Consider the following 10,401-nt stretch of genomic DNA (forward strand, 5'->3'; position numbering starts at 1 on the left):
ATCATAAAGTCAGGCACGCATCATGGGGGGGGGGTTGGTGTCTGGGTAGTGTCCCCACCAAAGCTCAGATCAAACCTACGCCCTTCGTTCTTCACCCGGGACCCCCACCATCATTGCTAAATCCAGTCTATTATCTTGGTGATATGTTAAACATCCATTAATCAACTACACCCCCCCATCCCGCTGCGTTTGGTTAAAGTTGTAATGTTGTGTTGATTGACGGCCGAATTCCACGATCGTTTGAGAATGAGAACGAGTGAGGAGCTGAGTCTGACTGAGTCAGCTGAGATCCGTGCATTCCAGGATTCGATTCACCGCTACCGGAAACGCGACTGAACGAACGAACGAACGATTCTGAACGACTCTTCTTGGCGAACTGACCGACGCAAACTGAATCAAGGAAAATAATCATGAAATCCATCACTATCTCTGGCCTCTCTCCCTCTGGTTTTTCTCCCAATTTAAAAATATATATATCAAACATGCTTTTTTTTATGGAGCATGAATTTAAACAATTAAGCACCAAACAGATTAAATAGACAATTAAAAGAGCATTTATAATTTTACCACAACGTTGAATTGCTTTTAAAAGGCATTTTATAAACTGTTTATAAAACATTATTTTAATGAATGATAAATGCGTAAATTCATGATGGCATTTTTAACCCTCTTTAAAAAGTATGTTTAATTAATCCCTATTGCTTTTCCTTTGCGCAATTAATTTCCCAAGCTACGAGAAAAATAAAATGTTTTACAAAAATTATAAAATCACAGTTAACCAGGTTCACATGCTGTATCTGCCAATGATCATTCTTGCGTAGCCGGGGCCATGGCTCTGGGCGGGCCCAACATGCAGCGTTGGAGATGTCGTCACCATCACGTCGCCCTTGTATACGGAAGTGTTTTTCACTCCTGACGCAGCATGGCGTCCGCGCGTCGGAATCCACCCGCACTATGAAGCGCAAACCAGACCGCACGCTTAACACGAGCCATTCTGGAGAATAGGAAGTTGACTCGCTGAGTCAAAGTAAAAGTAAGAGTATTAAAGTATTTTGTTATAGTGTTTGTTCTCACCCATGTCCCATGTCTCACCCAAGTTACCCCATGCCGCTCTACGCCCACGCGGGGCGCGGGCGGTTCGAGGATGTGTACGAGCCGGCTGAGGACTCCTTCCTCTTCATCGATGCTCTGGAGCGAGATGCTGAGGAGCTGCAGGGGTTAAGGTGAGAAGGTCATACTGGTGATATGGTTGTGTGGTGATGATCAATTTCCTACTCTGCACTAAACTACATTGTTCTGTGATTCAATGCATTGCAACGGACATGGTAAAACAAATGCCATGGAACCAGTACTAATTAAGATAATTAAGTGATTAAGCTGAAACAGAATTAATTTTGGAATATTTGGCCAATTGCAGGTCTGCAGGAGGATTATCCTGGAGAACGCAATTGTGTTTATCTGAAATTGAAATTGACGCAGAGCAAAGTGAAGTAATTTGTTGCTAATATTAGTGACGTAATTTGTTACTTATATTAGTGACTCATTTGTTACTAATATCATTTACCAAGCGCAAGGCGTATCCAAAGACAGGCCTTGCGCTTGGTCAATACTATTAGTTGTGCGTCACACTCATTCATTCTTTTATTAAAAAGCAATAAAGTTGTAACAATTGAGGTCCAAAATCCACATCTGTGTATGTGTGTGTGCCCAGTAGAGCACTCCTCGCTTCATAAGGGCCCCCTGCTGTGCTCTCCAGGTTTCAAACCCAGCATGTTGAAGCTACTTGGTATCATGGACCAAGTAACTGGGAAAAACGTAAACAATCTGAGGTCCGATGTTTTATTTATGAATTTTTGTTCTCTGGACCTATCTCTCCCCCCAGCCCGTCTGTGTGTCTAGAGGTTGGCAGCGGCTCAGGGGTGGTCTCTGCGTTCCTGGCGTCGGTGGTTGGCTCATCAGCGTTATACCTGTTGGTGATTATTTTTTAAAGTTGGATGTCACCTTGAAATTCATTGAAGAAACTGACTTGACTTATTCTTTTTAAAGCTCTTTATCCCAATATATATTTACAAATTGTATGTATATATATTTTTTTTTCAAGTGTGTGTCTGTGTTTTATATTGTTATTGTGTGTATATATCTATGTGTATATATCTATCTCTCTGTGTATGTAAGTGAATGTTTCCCTGTGTGTGTATCACTGCAGGTGCACAGACGTGAACTCCCTGGCGGCGAGCTGCACGGCTACGACGGCCACCTGTAACGACGTAGCTCTACAGCCGGTCATCACAGACCTGGTGAGACCAACGCCTCACTGTTACTAGGAAAGAGTCCTATGGCCCCGCCCCGTTTCCCGATTCATAATGGAACATGACGTTTAATGCTATGCTAACCCTGTCAAAAGTCTATTTTTTTCATTGTCAACCTTTCAATTAAATGTTATATGGACTGCGTTTATACCGCGCTTTTCTAACCATTGGCCACTCAAAGCACTTAACAATATTGCCTCACATTCACCCATCCATATACAAATCCATTCACACATTCATGCACACATTCACCTATTTATACACACATTCAGCCATTCATAGACCAATTCACTCACACATTTACCCATCTATGCATACATTTACACACTTCCTCACACCTTCACCCATTCATGTACATGTTCACACACCGTCCGCGGAGTCAACCACGTAAGGCGACAGCCATCGGCATCTGTCCCAACCAAGATATGCTCTGATTCAACAGTTGAAGTCCACACGTCGGTTGACTTTTGGGTTTTTGATTGTTTTTGAAATTTGGGGATTCTGTAGTCCTGCGTTCCAACGCCAGGCAGTGATGGATTCAGAACGTAATTTATGAGTGGAATATCTGGATGGGCCTTGGTTTTTTCAAAGATTAAACAAACATATATATATAAAATCATGAAGTAGAGAGAACGTCCAGATCGGTAGTACATTTTAATATGACTTTTACCCATGTCAGAATATCACATAATAAAAACACAAATCCAACACTGCATAGCTCACGTTATAGTGACTACAACCCGAACATGAATATGGATCAAACGAATCGAATGAATAAATATTCAGAAAAAAACTTTCAGAAACAGCAATAATGCCACGGCGGGCCAGCATACAAAAACCCGGTCTAACTGGAGCTTCTACACAAGGCGGAGTCTTATATAGCCTACCTTTATAAAACTATTAAGTGGAGAGAACTTGCAAATCTGTAGTATTTTAATATGCCTTATACTCATGTCATATCACATAGGCAGATGTAGGATAATAACAAAATAAAAACACAAATCCAACACTGCATAGCTCACGTTATATAGTGACTACAACCCATAGGCCTACATGAATATAAATGGATCAAACGAGTCGAATGAATTAATATTCAGAAAAAACTTTCAGAAACAGCAATAATGCCACGGCGGGCCAGCATACAAAACCCGGTCTAACCGGAGCTTCTACACAAGGCGGAGAGTCCTAGGTTTTGAGTTTAAAAAGTTGATTATGTCATCATAAGTGACTCAAAGAGAGCTGTTTAGCCATTGCTAATTGAGGCTGCTATCTGATGGTGCACGAAACCGCCATCCGCTGTCTGCGTCGACCATGATGTTGCGTAAAGACGTCACTGGACAGAACTAATACGAGTACGAGAGGGGTTTCTGAATATTATTATTTTTTGGTAGCTACTGTAAATATTTTAAATTATAAATGTATTGAAGAAAAAAACCTATATTGTTTGAGAAAAGACAATTAAACTTTTAAATATATATATATATATATATATATATATATACAGTGGGGCGAAAAAGTATTTAGTCAGCCTCCAATCGTGCAAGTTCTCCCACTTTAAAAGATGAGAGAGGCCTGTAATTTTCACCATAGGTATACCTCAGCTATGAGAGACAAAATGAAAAAAAAAAATCTAGAAAATCACTGTCTGATTTTTAAAGAATTTATTTGCAAATTATGGTGGAAAATAAGTATTTGGTCAATAACAAAAGGTCATCTCAATACTTTGTTACATGCCCTTTGTTGGCAATGACAGAGGTCAAACGTTTTCTGTAAGTCTTTACAAGGTTTTCACACACTGCTGCTGGTATTTTGGCCCATTCCTCCATGCAGATCTCCTCTAGAGCAGTGATGTTTTTGGGCCACACAGACTTTCAACTCCCTCCAAAGATTTTCTATGGGGTTGAGATCTGGAGACTGGCTAGGCCACTCCAGGACCTTGAAATGCTTCTTACGAAGCCACTCCTTCGTTGCCCGGGCGGTGTGTTTGGGGTCATTGTCATGCTGAAAGACCCAGCCACATTTCATCTTCAGTGCCCTTGCTGATGGAAGGAGGTTTTCACTCAAAATCGCACGATACATGGCCCCATTCATTCTTTCCGTCATACGGATCAGACGTCCTGGTCCCTTGGCAGAAAAACAACCCCAAAGCATGATGTTTCCACCCCCATGCTTCACTGTAGGTATGGTGTTCTTTGGATGCAACTCAGCATTCTTTCTCCTCCAAACACGACGAGTTGAGTTTTTACCAAAAAGTTCTATTTTGGTTTCATCTGACCATATGACATTCTCCCAATCCTGTTCTGGATCATCCAAATGCTCTCTAGCAAACTTCAAACGGGCCCGGACATGCACTGGCTTTAGCAGGGGGACACGTCTGGCACTGCAGGATTTGAGTCCCTGGCGGCGTAGTGTGTTAGTGATGGTAGCCTTTGTTACTTTGGTCCCAGCTCTCTGGAGGTCATTCACTAGGTCCCCCCGTGTGGTTCTGGGATTTTTGTTCACCGTTCTTGTGATCATTTTGACCCCACAGGGTGAGATCTTGCGTGGAGCCCCAGATCGAGGGAGATTATCAGTGGTCTTGTATGTATTCCATTTCCTAATAATTGCTCCCACAGTTGATTTCTTCACACCAAGCTGCTTACCTATTGCAGATTCAGACTTCCCAGCCTGGTGCAGGTCTACAATGGTGTTTCTGGTGTCCTTTGACAGCTCTTTGGTCTTGGTCATAGTGGAGTTTGGAGTGTGACTGTTTGAGGTTGTGGACAGGTGTCTTTTATACTGATAAGGAGTTCAAACAGGTGCCATTAATACAGGTAACAAGTGGAGGACAGAGGAGCCTCTTAAAGAAGAAGGTACAGGTCTGTGACAGCCAGAAATCTTGCTGGTTTGTAGGTGACCAAATACTTATTTTCCACCATAATTTGCAAATAAATTCTTAAAAAATCAGACAATGTGATTTTCTGGATTTTTTTTTTCATTTTGTCTCTCATAGCTGAGGTTTACCTATGATGAAAATTACAGGCCTCTCTCGTCTTTTTAAGTGGGAGAACTTGCACAATTGGTGGCTGACTAAATACTTTTTTGCCCCACTGTATTTTTTTTCCATGAATCTGATTGGGTGGGCCCACTGTCAATCTGGGTGGGCCTGTACCAACCAGGCCCACCATTAGATACACCCCTGCCGCCACGTTACCACATGGGAGAATCGTCTACTGACTCTGGATCAGTTTGATCCAGCGCCAGACCACTGTTCTGTAACCAAGACACAGTTTAGTCCACGTCTGGAATCAGTGTTTTTTTTTCTCAATGAGCCGTTTCCTGTTTTAAAGGTGCAGTGTTTACTGCCCCGCTTGTGTGGAAAAGTGGACGTCTTGCTCTTTAACCCTCCCTATGTGGTCACCCCGTCGGAAGAGGTCAGAGCCACCCCTGAATCATATATTTCTAATGCTCTAGAAGGGGTCCACCTTGTTTTAATTATACCACCATGTGTGTTTGTGATTAGCAGTTTGGAAAATCTGCCTTTTCCTGTGTTTTAGTGACATCACAAGTGGGCGTGTCCACCTAGATGTATGCTGGATGGATCACTCTGCCAGCCTACCCAGTAGACTGTTGCGAATGTTGCTCATCTATCCATTGTACATCTAGTTCAGTGGTCGGCAAATAGGGGCCCGCGGGCCAATTTTGGCCCGCCATCTATTCTGTCTGGCCCACGAGATGACGTTAATTTGATGTAAAAAAAATAAAAATAATAATTAATTTAAAAAAAAATATTTTCAACCCCATATTTAAAAAAAAAAAAAAAAAAAGGCATACAGCAATCCCATCAATTTCGAAACATTTATTGAGGTATAGATGATAGTCCTAAAGTGACAAAACAACAGGTGGAACATCTGTGCAGTTATCCATGACGCACAGGTCGGAACGGTATTGGCACGCGAGTGCGCGTAATCTAAACCCCAAAAGTGTCCCGTCTCCCTCCTCCAGTGGGCAAGGTAAAAGATAGTCTACGTTTCGTTAAATTAACAACATAACAAGGTCTGCTCAAATGTGAAATGGCCCAATTAAAATAAAACTTAAAGAAAGTGAAAGATGAATGCACATTGTCCGCGTGTGAGAAGGATCTGCGCTGCTCCTGAATAAAGACAGAAAAAAGGGAATTTACAATTTAAATAAGATCAAACAATATAACTGGGCATTTTTTTTAGGCCTACTATTTAAAAAGGCCAGTAGGCTACTCACTTAATGGGAAAAGTGGCTCCTCCCTTCGGTCACAATTTTGTGGATGTCGGGCGACAGGGATGTCACTTTTATTCTCAAGCAGTTCTCCAAGCTTGCATTGGTCAGACGGTTCCTCTCGTGTGTCTTGATTGCATTCATTGACGAAAAGCTGGACTCACACGTGTAGGTAGATGGAAACATCGTCAGCACATAAAGGGCAAGTTTCTTGATACCCATGTACTCTTCTGAGCATCCGATCCAGAAATCCTCCACGGAATGCGCACTAAACGCATCACGGACGAGGGAGCTTGACTGGAAATCGATGAGCTCCAACTGAAGCGTTGCCTAGCCAATCGCCTGTTTCATGAGCGACGACACGAGATGCAGCAGGCGGCATAAAAACAGCGAACATAAGCAAATAAACGTTTTAATGGAATTAAATTAAATGCGTTTTAAAAGTTAGATGATGTTTATTTTATTTTAATATAATAAAATAAATAATAATTTAAATAGTAGACCCCCCCCCCCCCAAAAAAAAAAAGCTATGGCCCGCGATGCCATTGTCTGAAAAAAAATTGGCCCGCGTCCAAACGTAATTGCCGACCCCTGATCTAGTTGGACACACAGACTTGTGATGTCACTAAAACACAGGAAAAGGCAGATTTTCAAAGGGCTTGTAACAGCCAATCACACTCAAACCTGGTGGTACAATAGGGGCCCTTTTAATGTCATTTCAGTCTTGTTTTTTCTTGGTCTTCAAGGTGGGCGGAAGTGGCATAGAGGCAGCTTGGGCTGGGGGGAGGCGGGGCAGAGAGGTGATTGACAGGTTCCTCCCTATGGTAACCCAGCTGCTGTCCAACCAGGGGCTGTTCTACCTCGTCACCATAGTGGAGAACTTCCCAGGTATGACCCGCAGTAATTATGCATCACATTCGTAATAAACTGGATAGAATACACATAGAATACATTGCAGGAAAAAAAACTTAAAGGAGACATATTATGGTGTTTTCCCAACAAGCAAACGTAGTATATGAGTTCAGAAAACATGTTTTGGAAGCTGTTTGCTGGAAATAGCTTTTAGGGGAAAAAAAATCTCGCCGGCCGCTATTCCGCTCTGTTTCAGCCCCTTCAGACTGCGCTGTTTCTGGTGTCTGTAGCTTTAATGCAAATGAGCTGCTACCCATTGACCAATCAGCTGTCAGTGAACCACAGCGTGGAGAAGTGATTGTTGACGTTTGCAGACTCCTGGAGCTCTATGTCTATATTATAATATTTTTTTAATTATTATGTATAAAGGTATGTATATAATATTATATCGAATATCACAGCCAAAAGCTATGTGCGCCTCGGATGATATTATGAATCATAAAGACTGCGTCTGACGATTCTCTGGTACTTCCACAATAAGTAAAGGCTCGTAGTGGAGGTTATCTCGGCCATGGTTGAGAAGAATTGGGGGAAAGGAACTTGGGCTTTGACTCTCTGAAGTCCATATTGAACCGTGATATGGAGGAGAAAGGGATTGTACTCCCGGAGCTGAGCTGCCAGACTGCCGCCGAGCTCCCCCTGCCGGAAGCTCAGCTCTGGGAGTACAACTGCTGGATTGCCGAAGCTTCGGCGGCAGTCCGGCAGCTCCAGTGGGGGGAGCTCGGCGGCAGTCCGACTGCTGCCGAGCTCCCCCGCCGGAGCTGCCAGACTGCCGTCAGAGCTTCAGTAGCAGTCCAGCAGCTCCGCCGGACTCCCTGCCAGGCAGTCACATGGCAAACTGACAAATTAGACATTTTTTTTTTTATGGAATATCCCTGCTTCTGAAATGTGCGAACATCTCGCCCCAGTGCTCGGCCGCTGGTCCACAAAATCTTAGCTATGGGAGGGGGGGGAAGTGGGAGGTAATATTCAAATGTGCCCCCTTCCTACGTAGGAGGGGGCGCCGAAACTGACTCGCTCGTTTGGTAAATTTAGGCTGGGTACTCTCAGAATGCATATCTCACTCAAAAAATCATGTACATACTTTTTTTAAAGTTTGTATGCGTGTGGGAGCGCCAGAGACCTAAAACAACACCCCAAATCCCAGGAAATGTTTTGTTTTCATAATATGTCCCCTTTAAATATGTATTTTAAATCACAGCCATAAAGTAGATCGACATATGGTGGCCAGTGTGGTAACATTAATCCAATTTGTTAGCCTCGTAGGATAGCCAAATTGTGATGTTGGGCCTTACTTTACTCTAATACTGCTTAGTCACAGCGGCTCATTGGCTATATCCGAATATAATAATCACAATCTATTTTTGACGCTTAATACAAGATGAACCTTAAAATATGACAATTATGCTATGAGGCTAGTGATTCATTCTCCAGATAAATTAAATGGTTAACTGTGAACCACTAGCCGTCTTTTTAGCATCCAAGCAGTGGAAAATACATCTGAAAATATAGAATAGAATTACATTCTCTCAAGCGCAACAATATTTCCTATAGTGTGATCATCATGATGAAATCTCTCTGTAGTTGCACTTCGTTTAATTCTTCTTTTCGGTCAGTGTACCACTTGTCGGAGTAGGACTCACACAGCATTCGCAACACGAGCGACAAGACGAGATAACTTTCTTTTAAATGTTGTGAAAACTTAAAATTATAAAATCATGTGCACGGTCCAAAGACTCAGGCCCGTTGCGAGAAGGCAAGCAATTGCTCGGGGGCCCGAGCTGGCCTGGCGCCCCAAGACAACGACTGGTTATGAATAAAATGCAATGACAAACTGATCGACGATGGCGCCCTTAATTAATACAATTACATGGAACAAGCGAAATAAAACATGCTTACAAAACATGTTCACAAATGGAACGGACAAGGGAGGGGATGGGGGATTAATTGTTAGTGCGTATTGAAACTCTCACTGCAATACGCAGGACAACGCGATAACGGATGCATCTCAATAATGTGACTATTGTGGAAAAGTTAATTAATTTCAATAATTAAAGTGAAACTCTTATATTAAGGAGCTGCAAGCCAAAATCTTCCAGATTAAAACACAGGCTTGCAATATTACATTTAGGGTGTAATGAATCTATATTATATAGGAGTTTCACTTTTTAAATTTAATTATTTCTTTTCACAATATTCTTATTTGAGTTGCACCTTTTATAAACCTTGTAAATAAAATAATAATAATTATTAATTGTTTTTAAGCAATTTTTTTTAAACTTATCATTATTCATCAATGAGCTTCTCTTTGGCCCCTACTCTCTCCCTCCACAGAGGAGATCATCAGACTGCTGGGTGAAGGGGGCCTGACCGGGGGGCCCTGTCTGTCCAGGAGGGCCCACAACGAGAGGCTGTCTGTGCTGCGCTTCCACAGGACTCCTCTGTCCAGAGCTCTAGCCAGCTAAAAATAATTTATCTATAAAAAATCTTTTTTATAGACTTTAAATTTTGTTTTTATCATACTTTTTTATATATATACAAATTGGCAATATAAAACATTATGCACATGGAACACACACACAAAATATGATAATATTTTAATAAAAGTTTTTGCCAACAAGTCGCTCTGTATCTATTTAATTTTAGATAATGAGTTTCTGTGTAGTGTATAGCTTGGCCTGTGTCATTTTGGTATTCATTTTGCTAGTCCATAAATGCAATAAATAAGCTCTATTAAAAGAAAAAATGGTTAAACCCCGGCTACGGCACTGCCTCAGACCAGTCTGTCCACACCCGACCGGGGACCACAAGAGATCCTAGTGGGTCCTGGTATGTCTGCGTGTGTTTCAGTCTCAGTCTCTATCTAGGTCTCTCTCTGTCTCTAGGTGTTTTTTCTTCTCTGCAAGAGGAGAAGGAATTCTTTATGAATGATACCTGATCACCGATC

General features: G+C 42.0%; 1 protein-coding gene across 5 annotated transcripts; it reads left to right on the top strand.

Moving 5' to 3' along the window:
* The first annotated feature begins 915 nt into the window (after positions 1 to 915).
* Positions 916 to 10,153, top strand: hemk2 (HemK methyltransferase 2, ETF1 glutamine and histone H4 lysine). 5 transcript variants are annotated; one of them, XM_079741946.1, is made up of 7 exons: positions 916 to 1,223; positions 1,883 to 1,969; positions 2,207 to 2,297; positions 5,639 to 5,722; positions 7,289 to 7,430; positions 7,651 to 7,823; positions 9,789 to 9,916. In XM_079741946.1, exons 1-6 carry the CDS (start codon positions 1,084 to 1,086, stop codon positions 7,806 to 7,808), a joined length of 702 nt encoding a protein of 233 aa, XP_079598072.1. In that variant the 5' UTR covers positions 916 to 1,083; the 3' UTR covers positions 7,809 to 7,823; positions 9,789 to 9,916. The 5 variants fall into 5 exon arrangements, with proteins under 5 accessions (XP_079598072.1, XP_079598075.1, XP_079598073.1 ...); XM_079741949.1 differs by having other exon boundaries at positions 7,376 to 7,430; XM_079741947.1 differs by lacking the exon at positions 7,651 to 7,823 and having other exon boundaries at positions 9,789 to 10,153.
* The last annotated feature ends 248 nt before the right edge of the window (positions 10,154 to 10,401 follow it).

This window comes from Pollachius pollachius, assembly GCF_949987615.1.
Source record: "Pollachius pollachius genome assembly, chromosome: 8".
In the NCBI taxonomy this organism is placed as follows: Eukaryota; Metazoa; Chordata; class Actinopteri; order Gadiformes; family Gadidae; genus Pollachius; species Pollachius pollachius.

Excerpts from the sequence above, each read along its gene's own strand:
- hemk2 (XM_079741946.1), top strand. The coding sequence starts at position 1,084 with ATGTCTCACCCAAGTTACCCCATGCCGCTCTACGCCCACGCGGGGCGC. Across the intron at positions 5,723-7,288 it reads TGGTCACCCCGTCGGAAGAG|GTGGGCGGAAGTGGCATAGA; the intron begins GTCAGAGCCACC and ends TTGGTCTTCAAG. Across the intron at positions 7,431-7,650 it reads CATAGTGGAGAACTTCCCAG|CCCCTTCAGACTGCGCTGTT; the intron begins GTATGACCCGCA and ends GCTCTGTTTCAG.